General features: G+C 39.9%; 3 protein-coding genes across 7 annotated transcripts in view; 2 read left to right on the forward strand and 1 right to left on the reverse strand.

Moving 5' to 3' along the window:
• The window catches only part of mars1 (methionyl-tRNA synthetase 1), a 32,793-nt gene extending 32,368 nt beyond the window's left edge, over positions 1 to 425 (forward strand). Inside the window, exon 22 of the mRNA XM_079883555.1 lies at positions 1 to 425. This exon is cut by the window's left edge and continues 636 nt beyond it. The gene's annotated coding sequence lies outside the window, so the exon portion shown is untranslated.
• The window catches only part of ddit3 (DNA-damage-inducible transcript 3), a 4,716-nt gene extending 220 nt beyond the window's left edge, over positions 1 to 4,496 (reverse strand). The window contains exons 1-4 of one of the 2 annotated variants that reach the window (XM_079883551.1): positions 4,273 to 4,496; positions 2,870 to 2,936; positions 2,254 to 2,626; positions 1 to 2,178 (exon numbers count right to left, since the gene is read on the reverse strand). The exon at positions 1 to 2,178 is cut by the window's left edge and continues 220 nt beyond it. In XM_079883551.1, coding sequence (XP_079739677.1) covers positions 1,579 to 2,178; positions 2,254 to 2,394 — 741 coding nt within the window. In that variant the 5' untranslated portion in view covers positions 2,395 to 2,626; positions 2,870 to 2,936; positions 4,273 to 4,496 and the 3' untranslated portion in view covers positions 1 to 1,578. The remainder of the gene's footprint in view (positions 2,179 to 2,253; positions 2,627 to 2,869; positions 2,937 to 4,272) is intronic. The other variant, XM_079883550.1, reaches the window with a different exon arrangement.
• A 3,356-nt stretch (positions 4,497 to 7,852) lies between these two features.
• The window catches only part of mbd6 (methyl-CpG binding domain protein 6), a 28,827-nt gene continuing 14,757 nt past the window's right edge, over positions 7,853 to 21,922 (forward strand). Inside the window, exons 1-9 of one of the 4 annotated variants that reach the window (XM_079883823.1) lie at positions 7,853 to 8,059; positions 8,189 to 8,357; positions 9,511 to 9,689; positions 10,380 to 10,519; positions 11,700 to 11,802; positions 12,240 to 12,408; positions 13,785 to 15,629; positions 16,572 to 17,332; positions 18,171 to 18,309. In XM_079883823.1, coding sequence (XP_079739949.1) covers positions 10,404 to 10,519; positions 11,700 to 11,802; positions 12,240 to 12,408; positions 13,785 to 15,629; positions 16,572 to 17,332; positions 18,171 to 18,309 — 3,133 coding nt within the window. In that variant the 5' untranslated portion in view covers positions 7,853 to 8,059; positions 8,189 to 8,357; positions 9,511 to 9,689; positions 10,380 to 10,403. Of the gene's footprint in view, positions 9,007 to 9,510; positions 9,690 to 10,379; positions 10,520 to 11,699; positions 11,803 to 12,239; positions 12,409 to 13,784; positions 15,630 to 16,571; positions 17,333 to 18,170; positions 18,310 to 21,922 lie in introns of all 4 variants that reach the window. The other 3 variants (XM_079883822.1, XM_079883821.1, XM_079883824.1) reach the window with 3 other exon arrangements.

Here is a 21,922-nt window from a genome sequence, read left to right on the forward strand (position 1 = left end):
AAGTTTCAAGAGAAATAAGTGAGAGCAAAATCACATTCATAGTTTCCCCTTCATCTAACACACACACACACACACACACACACTCGTGCTTAGAGGCCTCGGGTTGATGGCGAGCGCAGAGAGAAACGGCTCACGATCGATCAGAATAACAGTCCTGAGCTACTAATCTCAACACATTTAAAGCCCTGTCGTTTACACATCAGACCAGTTACAATCTACAATCACTGTCACAGGAACAATCACGTCGTCTTCTACAAGCTTTATTGCAGTTCTGCCGTTTCTTCCCAACAGAAACACTCACAGATGAACTATCAGCTTTCAGTTACTCAGAAAGTTGATTAACCTTTGGGTGGTTTAATGCAATTTGGTGTGTTTTAGGCTCGTTACACGATGAATCTCACGAAAACCGGTCAAAAACACCCCGACTTTTGCTTGAATAAAACAAAGGTGGATTTCAGTGCCATTGCGATTAGTTGATTGCATACTGCGTTTTTATTAATGTAACGCAAAATATCTCTTTCTTTAATTTGTGTCCTTTGATAATTTCAGCATTTGTTTTACTGTCTTCAATTTTTGCTTGTTTAAATGTTTAATACAGTCATGTTAATATAGTGCAAAAACCTTCAGAAAATCTAATTTCTTCTTTGCTTTTGATATTTTATTGCTGTACTGCAATCTTATTCTTTAATTTATTCGTATTGTCATTTAATTTCTAACATTTAAACATCATAATTGTACTTGTCTTTAATTTCCTTAACCTAATTTCTTCTTTTCTTTGATATTTTTATTGCTGTAATGAAATCTCATTCGTTAAATTTAAAAACACTTAAAAGGCACTTGCCTTTCATTTTTGCTTTAAATGTTTAAAACGCATTACTGTAAAAACATTTGTAAAATAAGGTTTGTTATTTTATCTAATTTCATATTTGCTTTTGCTATTTTTATTACTGTAATGAAATCTCATAATTTTATTCGAAGTGTCATTTGTTAAATTGTAGCATTTAAACATCATAGCAGGACTTGCCTTTTATTTTTGCTGATTTTAAAAGAATGCATTAGTCGTTTTTAATTTTCCGTTTTTTTGTGTGTGTGTAAAATCAGGCTTTATTTTCTCATTTATCTAATTTCATATTAACTTTTGTTATTTTTAATTTATCATAATTCGCGATATTCTTTAAACTGTAACATTTATCATAGTTGCAAACATGCTCAACAAACATGGGCTTGTTTTTTCATCTAATTTCTTCTTTTTCTTTTGATATTTGCAATCTCATCCTTTATTTTATTCAAAGTGTCAAATTGTAACATCATAGCGTTTCAATCTAACTGAAAACGGCTTTGTATTCTCTATGCCAAATGGAATTGTGTTCGGGGTGAGGTTTGACCGGGGACGTGTTTCCCTCCGTTGCGCTCCACATTCTTTCTTTTCTACGGCTTAATCTGACTTTCTCTTTCTCTCTCGGCGGGAGACGCTCTGTAAACCTCCTTCTCTTTCTCCCCCCGTCCCACGTGTCTTTTATCCCCTTCTAAATGTGCATTTCATGGTCAATTGTTCAACCGCTTCAGTCCTGTTGCTCTTCACCTCCTGGTGTTGACGAGTCTCTCGATGAGCGCGCGCCTCGTCCTCTGCACCTCCTCTCCCAGACGCTCGATCTCGGCTTTGAGGCGTTCGTTCTGATCCGTCAGCTCCTGCACTTTCCTCTCGTTCTCCTGCTCGCGCTCTCTCCTGCTCTTCTTCCCGGGGGATGGAGAGCACAGCGCGTCGGTGCTTCGCTTTCTCTTTCCGGGACGCGAGGAGGCGGGAGGGGACGCGGGCGGGGAGCAGTTTAGTGACGGCGACCGGGACGCCGATGAGCAGGACGACGTGTCGGGAACCGTCGGGAGCTCCTCCTCGCTAACAGCCGGAGACGAAGGCGGATTGAGGTGGTATCCGCCGCTAGCCATCGTTTCAACCGACCCAACGCCTCCTTCGCTCAGCAGCTCGAAGAACTCCGGCGGAAGCAAGTCTCCTCCGGACGAGATGTGTTCGGAATCGGCTCTCCGGTCGTCCTGTCGTGGAGGCGTTGGCGTACTCGGCAGGTCGTCGGTAACGCGTTGCACGCCATCTCCCCATACCTGCCCCTCCGTCAACCAGGTGAGCGAACAGCTCTCCAACACATCCAGAAACTCAGGCTCTTTCTGCATTGAGAAGAGAAACCGTTAGGGAAAAACGTGTACGGACGCGACTATAGCACAGCGTTTGACGTTACTGACCTCGGAGCAAGGCGGGGCTCGCGTAAGTTTGGCCCCGCCTCCGTCGGAGCCCAAGATATCCTGTAGGTCTTCATACCACGCCTCCAACTCTGCACCACACAGCGTCCCCACACCAGGGGGGTACAGCCACTCCGCAGTCATCGCACCAATCAGTCGCTATCCACAGACACAATACGATATGCTCCCACACCTAGCACACCAGACCTGGCCCACATAAAAATACATAAACTATCTAAAAGAAGGAATAAACAAACCTCTGAATGATGTTGCTGTACTGTGATGATGAGACGATACATCTAGTGGGAGCTCTAACACATCAGCAGCACACCTGCGCCGCAGGTTTTGGGAATGGCTGATTTATTTGGGTGACCCGCTATATTATACGAGACATTAAGATTGACTGCTCGGCCACTGGGTGCAACAAGGACACATAGTGGACGAGCAGTGTTACTGCACAGTCAATAATCAGCTTTATGGAGTTTCAGAGGCATGCACTGACTGAAAAATAATCATTATTATTTATTATAGCCTGTTGTTATGGTGTTTGTTTATATTGAAATCATTCAAAGTTATTGTACTTCAAAAAAATGTAAAAAAAAATTTAAAAGGTGCTCACCTTTAAAAGTGTCTCTTGTCAATCAAGTTTGAATGTGGGTTGGCGGCGATATTTTGTCCCAATAATTCTAGAGAAATAAAAAAATAGAACTTGTCAAGCTTACAAAAACTATTTAAAAATAAAAAAAAGTAAAGAATGTTAAAAAATAATCTATATCAGCTGTGAAACAAGCAGAACACATGCAAGAACAAAGATGAAGATGCATCATAGAGGGAGGGGCTTGTGAATAATTAAGAACGACTGAATGCTCGTAAAAAATAACCCGTAGTAATTATTGATTCTTTAATCTAGAATCTAAAATTAGGTCATTGTGATTTTTTTTATGTAAACAAAGGCGCATTGTGTGCTCGAGGGCGCCCTCTGCGTGAGTCTGAGCGCTGACAGTCTGTCAAAACAAGCTGAATGAATCTCGCTTTCAATGCGAAGACATTCAAGTTCAGCTGAAATCACACCTCAGAACTCATTTGAGATGTAAACGCGACAAACACGCTACTTTAGATGTCCGCGAGACAATGAAAACAGCCCTAAAATATGCACCTGAGGCACTCCCAAGTGTTTTTTTATTTTTATATAAATCCTAATGCGGTGTAAAGCGACAAACTTAATAAATACAATTTATGTTATCCATTATTAAAGCATAAATAATTATGTTATGGCGTTTATTTGTTGTATTCTGGCTTGTTACTCCAAATATGACTAAATCGAATAGTTTTAAATTAATAGTCAGTCGTAAAATTACACGATAATTAACTTCTCGTGTCACTTAAATAGTTTAAATAAATTTTCTTTTATAAACTGTCAATCTGGAGCGGGGGTTTAACGAAACTGACAGCGAGCCAATGACGTCATGGAATCAAAGTACAGGAGCGAGGAAACAAAGGGCGAACACTTCGCACCAAAATAACACTTTAAAAGTACTTTAACGACGTAAAAACACAACGAGTCAGCCATCATGACTACATCCATTTGATTCCTTAAACTGTAAAAAGTTGATGTAGCGCAGTTCCGTTAACGCAGTGTCACTGGCGATCAATAACACATGACAAAATAACCGTTAAAAATAAAACGTTCGCAAAAAAAGTTCGCAGGCGCGCGTCTAAAATGCCGCGATTGTGACGAAATGACAGCTGTCATTGCGTTGTTTTGTAAGCAAGTAACTATTAAAGTAAAATAAACCAGGAAATAAAAGCGCAACGATGTTGCGTTAAATAAAGAAAATAACGGACGGGAAAGGAGGAGAATCCTGTGAAATTTGAGTTGAGCAACTGTATTCCAAAAACAGCCTGGGATAGTCGCCAAAACATGCGCATTCCTGTATCCCAAAAGGAAAAGCTTGACATACACCAACAAGAAAAGTACATCAGATCACAATAAAGAATAGAGAAATAGATAATGACACTCACCCTTTTCTTTTTATTATTTCTTTTCCTCGGTTGTTTCGGATTCAGGGTCTGTGTGTGTTTTTGTAGAGATTGGTGATAGCTCATGTTAACCATTGTTCAGTTGAAGTCACCGAGTGTGGATTTCGGAAACTCCCGGGGACATTTATAGAGTGACTCCAACCGAACTCTGGGGGAAGGATCTCAAGGTGCAACCTAACCGAGATTACGAGGAACTGACAGGAGATGGTCGGCCGTGTGCGCCAATCAAGCGAGGCGGTCGAAATTCTTCTGCTTAGAGACATCCAATGAGCGGGCGCGCTGGGCTGGAGGGGCGGGACTTATTGACTTTGCTGGTTGTCTCGCTCGGTGCGAGTTTGTGTGAGCGGGAAGATGTGATGCAGTCATAAGACGGCCAGGACGAATTTGGGGCGTAAGGGAGTCACATGAAAGGAATGATGCAATCGTTGGCAACCGGTTTCTAGTTGGAGATAAGACTAGCAGAACCCGAGCATGTTTTATTAAACAACCTTTCGTTAAAAAAAAAAGAAAACCTGACAAACTACCCTATAAGGATGTAGGAAATTTTGTCCATTTTTTTGCTTGCGTTCGCATATGCACCTATAAAAAAATAGGCAGCGTTAATATCCGTCGTCGTCGTGTGATATTGTACGCATTTATTCGCTCTTTTTTCATCTTTAATAATTCCTCTCTAGTGACCTGAGGCGATTCTTTCATGTTTCCAAATGCATCCAGTTCAGCACTATATGGAACTAGGATATTCCATAGGAGTTTGAACAATCCCACCCCACCCGTACTGCGTTCCTCAGACATTTCATTCGACAACACAAGATACACAGTCGGCAATTCGACACAATCAGTATAGATTCTGCATTAAAAAATAAAATAAATAAATAAAAACATAAAAGAACTTGAGTTGTTAGGCATGTTATTGTTCAACACACCTGTTTAGAATCGCTAAATGAGCCCATAAAGTGACGTTGAAATGGTAAAGGTCATTATCTAGTTCACAGATAAGTCTTGAAAGATCTTCCAGTGTAAATCAGCACAAGATTAGGTTTTAATCTGTGTCCGAGAATCCGCCCTAAATGTATAGCATATTTTCCAACATGGATCCTAGATAGGGCACTCAAATTGTGGATGTTTCAAACTGTTATTCTAAATTTCAGAATGCTGTCATTTGGTCATCCAAATTAATTACAGATGTAAGTGTTTTCAGAGAATAAAAATAAAGGTTGGTTCCATAAAGAACCTTTAACATCCATTGGACAAAAAGTTCTTTATAGTGGAAAAAATGTTCATTAGAAATGTTCATTTTTTTTAACATTGAGGAAAAAAATGTTTTAAGAACTGTTCCAAAAATTGTTGAGCGGAATATCTTTGTTTTTAAGTGTGGCACCAGCACAACGTTTTTAAATGATATACTTTAATGACCAGTAACTTGTACAGGGTTTGATCTGAACCCTAAAACCCAAGTATTGTTTCAACATGGGTAAAAGCCTAGTTAAAAGGATAGTTCACCCAAAAATGAAAATTTTGTCACAATTTACTACTCGTATATCAAAATAAGATATTTTGAAGAATGTTGATAACCAGACAGTTGACGGTAGCCATTGACTTCCATAGTATTTTCCCCTCTACTTTTCTGGTTACCAACATTCTTCAAAATATCTTCTTTTGTGTTCAACAGAAGAAACTCGTACAGGTTTGGAACAACTTGAGGGTGAGTAAATGTCAAATGATGACATAATTTTAATTTAAAATATGATATCCTGAAGAATGTTGGTAACCAGACAGTTGACGGTATAGCCATTGAGTTTTTTCCCCTCAAATTTTCTTGGTTACCACCATTCTTCAAAATATCTTCTTTTGTTTTCAACAGAAGAAAGAAACTCTTACAGGTTTGGAACAACTTGAGGGTGAGTCAATTATGACAGAATTTTTAATTATTGGGTGAACTGTCCCTTTAAGACTGTTGCTGTGGTACTGGGAATAACTATAACAATGGTTGTTTATACGGTAAAACGCGTACTTTTTCGTTAGTGTACAGTTCTGACATATGGTTGACGGTTGAAGTGACCGTTGAAACTGATACTCAACGCGCCAAGACAAAAATTCAAACGTAGGTGATCGAGATGATGTCACAGCCTTGTTTTAAAGCATCCAGCTTTTAACGTTAATCATGTGTTGTCCTGTAATATGATCCTTCAAATAAAATTATGGTAATTCGTTTACGATGGTATTTAATTAACAGGTGTGGTACACCCCCCGTTTTAATCGCCTGACCTGTACCTCCTGGCCAACTGATGTCACCAGGGACTCATCTCGTTAGTATTCTGAAACTATTCCAAACACAAGAGTTAAGTAGTTAAACTTGCATGGTGCAAAGCGTGCAATGTATTGCCTAGCAACAGCGCAAGTGGGATGCGCGTAAGGTTAGCGAATAGAAACCTCAAATACTGTTTCCAGGAGCAGGGCAGCGCTCGCGTGGAGACGTCACGATCGGTTGGCTGTTGCTGTGTAGTGTGTATTATTCTCCCCACTGCCTAATGGTTATCACCTCCGAGCGTGTAATTCTATTGGCAGGTTACTCCTTTATTCCCTAAAGTTGTGTTTACTCAACATTCCTTTGAAGTTTTAACAGGTTTAACTCTCAATAACTCGCTGTGTTTTGAAAACTTTGTCGAGTTACCTGCCTTCAACACAGTAGGAGGTTGATCTGATTTATATTTCTAACTCGCACCCAAGACTCACACCCAAAATGTTCATATTGTGCCAGCGAATCACATTTCTGCTCAAGAGAATAACAGACATTTTACAACACCATATGCTGAAATATCTCTGATTTCCTACATCTTTCCTCCACACTAAATAGGTTTTATCTGCGATTTCCCTCAGTAATTATAAAGTACTTACGGGCGAACCATTTTTTGTTTCCTCAGCTAACTGACACAATAAGGCCAATAAAGGTATGCGTGTGTGTAGAATCATTTTATGGAAGACGAACAGAAAAAATCTTTCTCTCAGGATATTCTCGCCTCCTGCTCAATTCAATGAAACCACATTTCCAGATGAAGTTCACTAGCATCTAAGGTTACCAGACCGTTTGAATTTGATTTAAATGACATTTCGAGTAGTTTGAGGCTGATCATAAATTCGGCGGGAAACCGTTAAATTAACATTTGTAGCCTAGTTGTTGTTTTCTTCTTTATTGACTACACAGAAAAACATAAAAGACGACTATTTGATATTTATTCGTGCTTTATTTGATATAAAGCATGGTTATTGAGAAGAGACTGGTACAAACAGTTTATATCAATAAACAACTTTAAAATGTATCAAAAATCATATTATTGATAACATTCTCAATTTATAATTTAACATCTGAAGATAAATCATCCATTGTAGTGAAACAACAACAACAGCTTACAAATACGCTAGATATTTTTTATTTAATTTTTTTTACAATATGCAAAGTTAAAAAAAAAAAAACGGTGTAATTTTAGAACAATCCCTTCAAATCTACAGAAGTGTATCTATTTATTTTTGTACCAGGGCGCGTTTTCCTCCTCACGAGTGGTTCTCTCGCTCCTCCTAGTGGCTTAGAAATTGTACGGAATTCCCAACCCCGACAGCAGCAACTGCGCATGCGTGGAAGAAAACTCCATGATTTTTTTTTTGGCACGGGATCCTAAGGAAAAATAGGAACTTGGAAACGAAGATAAACTAAAAGCACCACCACACAGCCACAATCAACCCCATCGCTCGCATATGCACGCAGTAAAGACGCGTAGGAGAGCTCTGAACCTTTGAATTAAGCGATCGCACGCTCCGCGGCCGAGCAGGATTCACGCGAAATTGGACGACAATGCACGGGGCGCAATAAAACCAAGCGTTATTGCTCTTTGTTTTTAAGCAGGACGGCTCGGATGGATGAAGACGCGGGGAAGTGCCTAAAAATCACACGGCGTTTATAACAGCTCCAGCAACGGCTACATTTGCAACTCGAGTCCATCGAGACGCTTGTTCTGTCTTTCGCCTGTGTTGTGCAGCGCGCCGAAGAAGCAGGAAACTTCGTAAACAGAGAGGTACGTAGCCCGCGAGCTAACGAAAGCTAACAGCGCGTCTACGCTGTACGCGACGCGTCAAACTCGAACGCTTCCGTTTTAATGTAACGAAGAACGCTTCGTTGGTTAATATCGGAGTGTTATCGCATGTCCTGTAAGCTTACAATATAAATGGGATGTTTAAGAATGGGCGAGCTAGCCGTCAATACGCGACATTTGTTTATTCTTCGGGACGTACAATCTTCAAAAGTACCAGTGCTATACTTAAGCGTATGTATTTCTATTTTCTTTCCGTATTCACGTCCTTCTTTTCTCCGAAACTTTGCGCACTTTTTATTCGTGGTGGTTAACGTTACTAGTTTACTCTTTAGCTCGCTGCTCCACCAGTCATATCCCGTCATAGCCTGAGCATTAGCCGCTTCACAGTCACCCGCCTTAATGCCAGAATAAAAAACCGTTAAAATTTCATGGATTTGGGCTGTGACATCATCTCGATCGCTTACATTTGAATTTTTGACTTGGCGCGTTGAGTATCAGTTTCAACTGTCACTTTTCACTCTACTGTCAACCATATGTCAGAACTGTACACTAACGAAAAAGTATTGTGTTTGGACTTGTACCCTAGTAACACTATGGTATTCAGTGCCAGAAACCGTGGTACATGAATATGGTGATCAAACATTACTTTGTTTTATATCAATGTAATCTAAATTTTCAAATATCATCTATAAATGTGAATAATGTTTCCAATGGTTATATTGAAAACCGTTAAAAAATAGTTTATATTCTTTACTCAAACAATGTCGATCCCACCAGAAATGTATTTTTTCGGTAACACTTTACAATAAGGTTCATTAGTTAACATTAGTTCATGTATACTAACATGAACTAACAATGAGCAATACATTTGTTACAGTATATTCATCTTTGTTAATGTTAGTTAATAAAAAATACAGCTTTTCATTGTCTGTTCATGTTAGTTCACAGTGCATTTACTAATGTTAATGACAAATACAACCTTTGATTTTAATAACGTATTAGTAAACGTTGAAATGAATATTAACTAAGATTAATAAATGCTGAATAAGTATTGTTCAATCCTAGTTCATGTTAACTAAGGTAGTTAACTAATGATCCTTATTGTAAAGTGTTACCATTTTTTCTTTGTTTTCAGGTTGTCAGCTTGTGGGGAGTTCCATAAGAGCATCCCAGTCCATTTAAGAGGACCTCAGAGGATTGTGTCCAGACGGATTTGTTGTTCTGTTGCGTTGTGCTTCGTTAATGCTGCGTATATGTCCTCCAAAGGGTGTATTTCACGAATGGTGCTGACCAAGGCTGTATAAAAATGAAAAGGTACAAAGCAAAAGTGCTAATTTGCAGAATTTCTACACGTCTTATATCGTACACACTGCAATGTTGATCTGCACTACAACTGCATTTATTACATTTTGGTTGCATGATTGTGTGTGCTGAATACAAAAGCTCATGATGATTAACAAAAGTGATTACCATAAATTAATGCTCAGAAGAGGAGTGACAACCATATTTAGATTCAGTGTGAACACAATTCCAACTTAGATAAGTCTTAACTGTGAATCGATCTTCATCAAATCTAGTTTGAATCTGATTTGAAGCTGGTTTCTGTCACTTCACTGATGTATTGTTAACGTAGTTGTCACTACAGGATGACACCTGTACCTACACTTTATGAATGGCTACTGAATCCAGAGTAGTCAGATTAAATGCTCAGAAGCGGAGTGACAACTATATTTAGATTCAGTGTGAACACATTCCCAACTGAAGTGTAAGTCAATCTTTGTCAAATCTAGTTTAGATCTGATTTGAAGCTGGTTTCTGTCACTACTGATTTATTGTTATATTTGAATGGCTACTGAATCCAGAGTAGTCAGATTAAATACTCAGAAGCGATGTGACAACCATATTCAGTGTGAACACAACTTGAACTGAAAATAAGCCAGAAGTCTGAGTCGATCGTCATCAAATCTAGTTTGGATCTGAATTGAAACTGGTTTCTGTCTTTAGGAGCTGGATGTGTGTGAGCAGAAAATGACGGGGGGCAGTGAGAGTGCAGCAGGTGAAAAAGATGGAGGTACGGCGCTCATCGCTCAGATCCCGGTTGGCTGGCAGAGGAAAGTGGGAGATGGGCTTGTGTCTTACATCAGGTACGTCTACACATTATTTAGCATTGTTTGCTGTTCTTCTCAAATATGAACAGTGTTGCTATTAAATGGTACATTGGGAAAGATTTTCACCAAGTTGCCTGACAACGATGATTACGCACAGATGTGTGTGAATCACCCGAGCAAACACATGCAAGTGTGTTTTGCTTTCACGCTAGGGTTTCTGGTGCAGAGTGTGTTTGACATTAGGGTTTAGTTAGTGTGGAAGAGGTTCTCCAAACTGGCCTGCGGTAGAGTTTATGTGAAGATCAGTATGGTTTGTAAGTGGTAAAGCAAACTGGTATAGAGTGTATCAGTCACGTTCTAGAGGTAAAAATACCTCTAGGAATATACAGTTCTAAGACATGACAGATCATGCAGTCAGCTAACATCATGTATGCAGGTTAAGCTCATTAAAGCAATGGTTACACGTTGTGTTTATAATGATTAAAATAATGTTTTTTGTATGTTTATTCAGAGTTTGGACTCATCTGAAGTCCTGATATGCAAGATTACAGTTTATACTATAGGGCTGTTGAATGCTTGGATCTGATTGGTTGATGAGCGTTCTAAGGTGTGCAATTCGGATAAAGTAGTTCCTGGCAGGTTTGGACCGCATTACAGTTCCATATCACTTCGCCAAATGATTTGAATTATTTCAAATTTCCTTACAGCCGCCAAGAGCAAAAGAACCAAAACCCACTACGACACTGACCAAGCAAATAAATATAGTAAACATACAATAGGATAAAAACGTAAAATTATTTCCATGTTTTTACCAAAAAAATTAAGTGTTATTATGTACTCAAACGCACAGACACACAATTACGTTTTGGAAAAAGCGACTAAGGTGTGGGATGAGATGTGTAAGAAATTAAGATTTTTTTTTATGGACAAAAACCTGACAAATGTCTTGAAATACAACATGTAATTCTGAACAATGTGTTGAGGTGTGGTAACAGCGTAAAAGCGTAAAAATTGACTCTGGTCTGCTGAATTATTAGAAAATAATAATGTGTTGTGGGCTTGTTACCACCTCGGGTGTGCATCATTTTCTAAAAATTCCACGGCCTGTTGTCAATTATTCCTTACGTAATGCATTTGTCATTGCTACTTGTCAGATATCAAATGAAGTGTAAAAATAGCTGTCGAACTATGCCATATCAATCTTTTTGTTCTCTAGCCCGAGTGGTACAGTCCTTCGATCTGTGGATGAGGTGAGGGTGTATCTGCGGACAGACGGCACATGTAAGTGTGGTCTCGAGTGCCCGCTTGTCCCAAATAAGGTGAGATCAATATTCAGTGCTGAAGCCTACTCATTTATGATGTTTCCAGTGCAAACTTTTTTTGCAGATTAGGTTTTAATGATTGCAGTTATGTTCGTAATGAAATGCTAGCGTGCTGCTGACTGCATACTGTGTTTAATAGTATGTGAAACTGATTTATAAAACAATCAACTATGTTGTTATGTTGCATGTTTCAGTGTCCGCTCATTATTATTTTATAATTAAACCTGATTATTTTAAGGAAACTTTTAAAATCTCAACTGGTGGGTCATCCAGGTATTCCATGCATACAGAAAGTTTGCTTACTGTGTACAGTAGAAATACGTCATACTTCAGAAATAATAAGAGTGGGCATGCAATTCTGAACCGAGACTGCAACTTTATTTCATGCATTTAAATAAAGGAAATTAAATAAATGTCATTTTAAATCAACGCAGGTCTTTAATTTTGACCCTGCTGCGATGGTCCAAGCTCCTGGTCATCATTCGAGTAAAGTAGAGGAAGACATGACCAAACTCTGTAACCATCGCAGGAAAGTTGATGCCATGGCAGCATTATGCCAAAGCAGGCAACCCTCCCAGCCCCCCCCTCCGGCTCAAGCCACAGGTATTGCATCTTAATACACACATTATTCCAACACAGTTACTTTTTAGAAGGAATTTTACAGGTTCTGTGACATGCTGTCATGACATGTTGAAAGTACATTACTGTAAACTCATATTTTGGTTTGTTTTTACAAATTGAGGAGTGAGTTGAACTGATTGTCTGATTTACTTTTATTAAACCCAGAATATTCCTTTAACGCAGTGATCTCAAACTCAATTCCTGGAGGGCCACAGCTCTGCACAGTTTTGCTCCAACCCTAATCAAACACACCTGATCCAGCTAATCAAGGTCTTCAGGATTACTAGAAACTTCCTTGCAGGTGTTGAGTTGGAGCTGGTTGGAGCTAAACTGTGCAGAGCTGTGGCCCTCCAGGAATTGAGTTTGAGACCACTGCTTTAACGGTTTGTCTCAAGGTAAATTGCAGTATATGTCTGTTACTGTTCTCTTGGAGTAAAGATAATTCTCTACATCTTGTATCCAAATATTACCCATTCAAATTATTACATTTGGCTAAAGCATGCAGTCAGTCAAGAGTTCATCTTCAGTATTCAGTTGACTACATTTTATAAAAAATAAAACAACAATAGCTCAAGTGTATTAGCCATATCAGTATATGATTTAACTATAAGTATTCACCCCCTTGGAGTTTTTCATGTTTTGCAGCATCGAGTCGAACTGGACTTAAAGTTTGTCATTGATCTGTGAATTTTTGACACTGCTCTTAAGTATATTGATGACAGCACTGTTCTAAAATGGACTTGAATACTTATACAAATGTTTATTTTGTGTTTATTAACTTAAAAAAATAATTTTGAGCAGTTTTCACATTTTTCAGTGTCACTAAAACCAAAAATCCACTGTGGTTAGCATGTTAGCATGTAAAAAAAAACATTCCCAAAGGGGTAAATAGCTTTTATAGGCACTGCATCTCTCCTTTAAGTTCAGCTTTCTTCAGTAAGGTGAGTTGTGTTGTATGTATAATGGCTATCTGAGCCATTTTTCGTTCTTCGCCATTTCCTCAAGGTTGTAGCACAAAGGATTTAACACGTGAATCCATAACTTATCTTGTAAAAATTTACTTTTTCGTGGTCAAGTAACATTTTAACAGAAATCAAACACAGAATATATTATACACTTATTCACGTTCCAAAAACATGAATTCGATCCTTTTCACGGTCAAAAAAACTGTCTAGCACCAACCCTTCCTTCTTGCTTATTCTTCTTCAAATTATAAACTAGTCAAATCTCACGATACAATACAAACAACACAAAATATGCATTTATCAAAAAAACATAATCACTCTTAAAATATAAGGACCAACATTACAAAATTGTTAATGTAGTCATGGCTCTAACAGTGTGCTTGTTTGTTTAAGGAGGTGTTGTGTGTTCAGTGGACGGCAGAGAGCTGAGAGGATCGATTGTGGCTCATGGAGACGGCGCCCATTGCACTTACCCTCCTCCAAGACACAACCACCCCAAATCCAACATTGGCTTTCCTCTGTCCTCGTCTCGCTCTGTTCTGCAGCAAAACGGTTCCCCTATCTCACGACCTCCAGAACAGGGTTCCCCTTTAAAGAAGCCCCAAACGCCATTGGCATATGCGAAACAGCAGTGGAGCCCTCATCCACCGGTCTCCCAAAATATCCCTCAAAGGACAGTGCATAACCCTGCTTCTCCAAGCAATGTAAAACCAAGTGTGCACACGCATGCGCATCCTCCAGACCCTTCAAACTCCTTTTCCTTATCGCCCTCTTCATCCGTAGCTCTCAGTGGTCGAGCACATTCACAGGGAGTGAGCGTTAAGTCGCCGTCTCCTCTATCACCCTCACGTACCCTAGACACCTTCTCACCCCACCAACGCTCTCGCCACTCCTCGACGTCTTCGCTCTCAGATCACGGGACCCCGGGGTGTGTCTTCAAACCGTTGAAAGCCACCATGCCATGCTCCTCTCCCAAGCTCCCTCTTGCGCCTTCCAGTCCGTGTAGTCGCTTGGAGGGAATTCTTCAGCACTACAAAGACTGTAGCACCTCCAATGCTAACCAAAGCAACCATCTGTCGTTGGTGCATCCCAATGTAGGCGACAAGAGGAACGGATTGAGTTCTACTCAAGGACAAGAATTGCTTGGCGTTCCTTTAGGACAGATTCTTAACCAACAGAAGATCCAGCAAAAGAGCCACCTCAATAAATCTTTCCCGGCTAGCAGCCTTCTTTCCGCCGCCGCTAAAGCCCAGTTGGCCAACCAGAAAACCCCAAGCCAGCTCAATGCATCCGATGCGCTCGCCACACTCCCTCTTACTAGCCTGGACAAGGAGCAACACTCAAAGGTATTGATTAGCACTTTAAACAGTAGCGTCCACCCAACATCCGCCAGAACGCAATCCCTCACCGCTTTGTTGCTCCCGCATTCCCCATCCCTTTCCCCGGCTTTGCCCGCTGAGAAAAACCTACGGCGCAAACGGCAAAGGCATTCGCCCACCGTTTTAAGCATGCGGAAAGACTCACACTTGGGTCGGAGTCCGGATCTATCCGGGCCTCCGATGCTCATCTCCCCATGCCTTTCCCCAACTTCTCCTCCCGTACCCCACTTAGACAACCACCGGGTATCCGTCGCTCCTCCGAATGCCTCCTTCTCGAACAGTTCTCTTAGGTTGCAGGATTCGGAGGAAGGAAGGAAACCCGGACTTGGTAATTCAATCCCACTTTCCACTCCATCTCCATCCCAGCCGCTTTCCGCTCTACTTCAGCTTCTTAGCATGCAAAGCGCAACCCAGCAATCCAGTGGGGCAATTGCCATTCCTGGACACCGGCACACAAACACATTGCCCTCTTCACCCAGACCCATCACTCCACAGACGCCCCATGGCGAAGGACAGTCCACATTACGAGTACCCAACCCGCAACCTCAACCCCAAAGCACAGTCCCCATTCCCGAAACTCCTTCCCAGCTGCCCCAATCCCAACCCTTTACTTTAATGGGTGACGAAACAACCATGAACCTCAAAACCACCTCCAGCAACACCATCCTGAACTTGAGCCAGCCCCACACGGGCACGACGGCGGACCTCAACAGTTCGATTCTGAACATGATGAACCAGATGTCCTCGACCTCATGCTTCCCGGAGAAAAGTTATGAGTCCAAAACGACAGAGACTTGCCCTGACCACAACACCTACCAAATTAGCCAGTCAAATCACAACCAAGCTGTGGAAAGTAAAGGTAAGACTTCTTTTCTTGTGTTTCTTGGGGCAATTTTAAATCAGGAACTTTATTTATGAAAATCTTTTTATGAAAGTAGTTAAGAAGTTATGTTATACAAATATAACTCATAAATATTTTCTTAAAATCCACCTCTAGTCAATAATTTTATCCCTTAAAACTCATCTTTGATCACCAAAGTGACACATTTACATGTGTTTTTCTTGAAAAAAAGTTCTTCATGCCTTTAAATGGCTTGAATGTAACTCAACACCCTTGCCTCATTTAGTATACGCAATTCTATGAATGTGCAAAGTGAGATCAGCTCAGAGATCCACTCGTTGACGATCACACGTTGATCTGATTGGTTACAACAGGGGTATTCAATTAAAGTTCCAAGAGCTCCGGTCTCTATATTTCCTTCCCACCGGATGTCCGGACAATACTTTTTTGGAATAGTTTTACATTTCCATCAATACAGTTGTAGTACTTTATAAAAGAAAAAAACATTCAAAATAGTCATCATGAGAATGTTGGGCCCTGAGAGGGTGATGAAAAACAGTGATGTCTAAGAATTTTTACCAAAAATGTATCCAAAAAAAAGTAAATATTAACAGACTATTTTTATTTATTTTACTCAAAGCAATAAACTAAAAACAAAGACATCATACTGCCCACCTAGCCCTACACAGCAATGGTGTTGACTTCTGAATTTGTACATGGTTTGTCTTAAAGCATATTAAAAACACCACATAGACATATTAACAACATTAAAAACTGGATTTTCACCACAGGGGGACTTGTTTAAAAAACTAGATAAGAGCATTCTTAACTAGTATTTTTGGAAATGCAAAATATTGCCAAAGGGTTGTCTCTCAAGCAAGTAATATGTTTTAAAATGAAATGTTTTCGAAGAGCTTTTGGTTTTGGGTTGTCCGTCTTACACTTGTGTTTTCTTGGCAGGTCCCATAGAGACGATGGATCACCCGGACTCGGACACAAGATTGCTGGGTGGTTGTGATCACAGCCTTTCTCTAACCGGCTCCTCGTCTTCCGAGCTTTCCAACCCCGGTGTTTCCCTACCGCTAGCAGAGGCTTTTCCCTTCATGACCCAAGAACAGCTCCTCCAGCTTCTCTCCTCCAATGCCGGTCTACCTTCCCTCCTTCCACCCTTCCTCGGATCCCTACCTTTAGGACTCTGGACGGGCGGCACCCAATCCCAGCATCCCCAGCAAACCAGTGGCATCCTAAACCAGGGCGCTCATCTCAACGTCATAAACCAGGGCGATCTTCCTCTCAACCTCGTGAGCCTTTTAAACCCACCTGGTTCGGCTCCAGCTCTTCCCCCTGTTGCGGGGATTGAAGGTGGTGAAAAACCCCCAGGGCTTCAAGCCCTCCTCATGGCTTCTTTGCTTCTCGGGCAGAATCCAGCCGCCATGTTGCCCTTGCCCGCACTCAACCTCGAGCTTCCCACGCCTCAACAACAAGTCTTTCCGGATGGAGTATCTCTGGAGAAAACACCTACTCTTCTGGACTCTGTTTTGATGGGGCCAGGGCTCCTGGAGGCTCTTCAAACTCTTCAAACCGACGGCCAGTCGCTTCTTCTTTCCGCACCTCTCACTCCTCCCGCCTTCTTGTCCCTCAATCCCGCTCTTCTGGCCGCGGCTCTCGCCCAGACCGAACCCCTTCCCAACCACACGCCATCCCCCCCGCCTCATTCTCAGGTATACACACAGGCCAACACAAATTGCATGCTTCGCTACACGTGCACATACAGTCTGCATGCCTCTGAATGCTGTGTTGTCTACTATGACAGGGTTACCCAACCCTAGTGGTAGACAGTGAAACTGCATGTGATTTGTGAGATTGTAAAGTCCCCCTGTAGTAAATAAATGCATCTCTTAAAACTCATCAAAATGACATATTCAAAGGTTTTTTCCTTGAAAAAAAATCTTCGTGTTAAAATAGCTTGAATGTAACTCGAAACCCTTGCCTCATTTAGTATGCGGGGTTCTATTAATATGCAAATGAGCCCCGCCTCCACTCACTCACAGCAGCTCAGAGATCCACTCGTTGACGATCACACGTTGATCTGATTGGTTACAAGATAGTTTGTGACGTCAGAACACAAACTGTGTTCTGACACAGTTTAAAACTTCTCCTTAAAACTTCACTGCATTTTTAAGGAGAAAATACTCAGCAATGGTGTCGACTTATGAATTTGCACATGGTTTGTCTTAAAGCATATTAAAAACACCACATAGACATATAAACAACATTAAAAGCTGGACTTTCACCACAGGGGGACTTTAATTGTCCCCAACTAAGCAGTAGCTTTTATATAGTAGCTTTCCTGTAGCTCCATCAGTAGAGTGTTGGCACTTGCCTAACAGGTCACAGGTTCAATTCCCAGGGAAAGCAAGAACTGATAAGAATGTAAATGTGTAGCTTGAAATGCAATGTAAGTTGCTTTGGATAAAAGCGTCTGCCAAATGCATGAATGAATGTAAATGTAAGTACATGCATCTTGTGCAATACATATATGATTGTGTGTGGCTTTAGGAGACTCTGTCCAGCTCTGCTCTAGTTTCTACCTCGGTGTCCTGCGGCCCAGAAGTGTGTGACCCGCTGGACGAGCAGGACAAGAACAACACCCAGACACCTCATTTCCTGCCGCATCTACTCGCCCCTGGGGTTCTGGGTAAGTGGATCAGTCTTTAATCCAAGTCCCAAAATTAACACAAATTCTTGTACTAGTACATCATTACAATCAAAAGTCGTATCTGTTAACATTAGTCAGTGCACTGTGAAATAACATGAACAATTGTATTTTCATTAACTAACTATGGGAAATATATTTTTGCAGCATTTTTCAATCTTTGTTAATGTTAACTAAGACGAGACAAGTCAGCTTTATTTGTATAGCGCTCTATACAATACAGATTGTTTCAAAGCAGCTTTGCAGTGATAACTGGAAAATTATGCAGTTCAGTGTTGATTCAGTTCCGTTGTAAAGAGCATCACTTATTAAATTGGTTCATTTCATCTATAAAGCAGTTCTGCAGAAAACAGGGATGTCATCATCCATCTCAGTTCAGTTCTCATACAGAAGCGTTAGTGCAGTCAGATCAATAATACTGTTGAATATTAAAGTCCCCCTGTAGTCCATCATTTTATCCCTTAAAACTCATCTTTGATCACCAAAATTAAAAATTTTCAATAAAAAGAAAATTCTCCATGCCTTAAAATAGCTTGAATGTAAGTCAACACCCTTGCCTCATTTGGTATGCGCGGTTCTATGAATATGCAAATGAGCCCCACCTCCACTCACTCACTCACTCAGAGATCCACTGGTTGACGATCACACGTTGATCTGATTGGTTACAAGGTAGTTTGTGACGTCAGAAACACCAGCGATTTCAAAGTGTGTTTTTGAGACTGTCTTTGGTTCACTGCAGTTTTAAGGAGGAAATACTCAGCAATGCTGTCGACTTATGAATTTACACATGCTTTGTCTTAAAGCATATTAACCCCTTAAACCCTAAGCGTCCCGCCGGCGGGACGGCACCCCATGAAAAAAATTCATAATCAAATTACTAAGCAACCACTGAATGATATGATACAAAATAGGTATCATTTTAAAGCTTAGAATCTCAGCTTTTCAATGCACCTATACATTTTATCCAACTATTAAAAGGTGCTGAGTTATTCCTTTAGAACGGATTATACCGCCGGAGGGCGCCCCCTAGCTATGGAAAAAATTAATTGTCATATTTTTCAAAACTACTGCATTGATCAACACAAAATAGGCATCATTTGAAAGCTTAGAGTCTAAACTTTACAATGAATGTAGCCATTATGATTATCTCCAAAGTAGTGCTGAGTTATTTGCTGATAAAATGATTTTTTTTTAATACATAATTTATGAGGAAGAGGAAATTATTATGTACTGCAATGTGTCAAAAACATCATACTGCTCAGATAGTCTTGTGTCATATGTCATTTGAAAGGTCTCAATGAGTAGAATACAACAAGCATAATTGTTTCAGGCTTTTACTAAACTTGAGCAAGGTTTTTGTAAAATAAGCCCCTCAAGAGACCCATGGGTAAACCATATATGGATGCTGAATTTTAGACACATTTCCGCTTGTAACTTCATGAAACATGCTCCGATTGTGGAAAATGACACATCATTATTTACAGCAGATGCTTACAATTAAAATGAGTCCAAACTCAACGTAATCCATCACTCAGAACTAAAGATATTCCTCATGGAGTTCTAATTCACAAAAAATACACAAACGCACGTAGCCAAGCGAGGTAGCTTAGACTTGGCCTTTTTACTCGTATCTTCATGAAACATACATCGATCATGAAAAATGACACATCGTTATTTACAGCAGGAGCTCATGATTAAGACGAGCCCAAACTCATCAGTCAGATCTAAAGATATTCTTCATGGCGTTCTAACACAGAAAATACCAAAGACGTACCTAGCCAAATATATACTCATGAAGCACTCGCGTTTGGTCTTTACTTATAACTTCACGAAGCATGCACATATCATAGAAAAATGCACATCATTATTTTCAGCAGACTCTCACGATTAAAAAGAGCCCAAACTCAGCATAATCCATCACTCATATCTAAAGTTATGCCTCGTGGAGTTGTAACACAAATGCGCACATAGATCTTTATTATAGATGTAGCACTTATGTCGCGTTCTAACTCATAACTCAATGAAGCATGCATCAATTGTGGAAAATGGCACATCATTATTTACAGCAGAATGTTACGATTAAAAAGAGCCCAAACACACCATAATCCATCACTCAGGTCTAAAGATATTCCTTATAGCGTTCTGACACAAAAAAATACCAGAGGCGCACCTATGAAGTAGCAATAGCAGTGATGCTATGTTGTTTTGATGTGACGTTTCAGCTCATAACTCAATGAAACATGCATAGATTGTGAAAATTCGAACATCTTTATTGACAACAGATTCTCACGATTACAAAGAGCCCACACACAACAGAATCCATTGCTTTGATCACGAGATATTCCTCACGAAGTAATGCATACTTGGCTAAAAAACAAGTCTCTCATCCTTCTGGGGAGCAAAGTGTTTTCCAATTTTCCCGGAACCGTCCGCGCTCGTTTTCAAACGTGGAATAACACAAAATATGTATCATTTTAAAGCTTAGAATCTCAGCTTTTTAAAGAATCTAACCACTTCGATCAACTCTGAACGAGTGCTGACTAGTCTCTCTAAACCGGAGTGTACCGCCCGTGTGCGCCACCCATGGCGCCCCCTAGCTGCGAAAATATTCATTATCATATTTTTCAAAAATATTGCCTTGATTCAAACAAAATTGGTGTCATTTGAAACCTTAGAGTCTGAACTTTACAGTGAATGTAGCCTATTTGAAAAACTCCAAAGTATTGCTGAGTTATTTGCTGATAAAGATATAAAAAAAAATTCATAATCTATAAAATACTTTTTTGTACTATGTACTGCAATGTGTCAAAAACATCATACAAAAATCAAAAATCGTTGAAAATGGCACTTCATTTTTTACAGCATATTCATACAATTAAAATGAGCCCAAAATTAACTTTATCTATTGCTTTTATGACAAGATATTCTTCATGGTGAAACACTATAAAAAATGCCCATGAGGGGGCGTCAAGGTCTCAACAAAAATGCTATCTTGGTTCCAAAGGCTGTAACGTTTGATTACTTTATCCAATCACCACAAAATTTGATCCAGATGCAGCTCATATGTAGAGGGACTTCCCCAAAAAAGAATTTTCCTCCTACCTTATTTCCTTCCTGAGTTATTCCATGTCAAATAAGAAAGATATGCATTATCATTATAAAAATTATATTTATTTTTTGTCTTTTATCAGCAGTTTCTCGGCAGAAGAATGTCCAAATGTAATTTAATTTATATTTTCAAAAAATGTGAAAAGTGTTCTTTCAAACGATACCTACCTTTTGACTCTCCTTGCTATAGTTTTGAAGTTATGAGTCTTTAGTTTTGTGTATGTCACTCAGAAAACTCTTTTTTTTTATTGCTTTCCTAATGTGTGAGGACTAAACAAAAAGGCTACCTTTGTTCCAAATGCTGTAACTTTTGAGTACTTTATGCGATCACCACAAAATTTGATTCAGATGCAGCTCACATTTAGGGGTACTTCCCCAAAAAAGAAAATTTGTGCTACCATATTTCCTCCCCGAGTTATTGCATGTCAAACAAGAGAGATATGCAAAATCATAAAAAAATTATGTTTTTTTTTTTGTATTTATCAGC

Source organism: Squalius cephalus (genome assembly GCF_949319135.1).
Source record: "Squalius cephalus genome assembly, chromosome: 10".
In the NCBI taxonomy this organism is placed as follows: Eukaryota; Metazoa; Chordata; class Actinopteri; order Cypriniformes; family Leuciscidae; genus Squalius; species Squalius cephalus.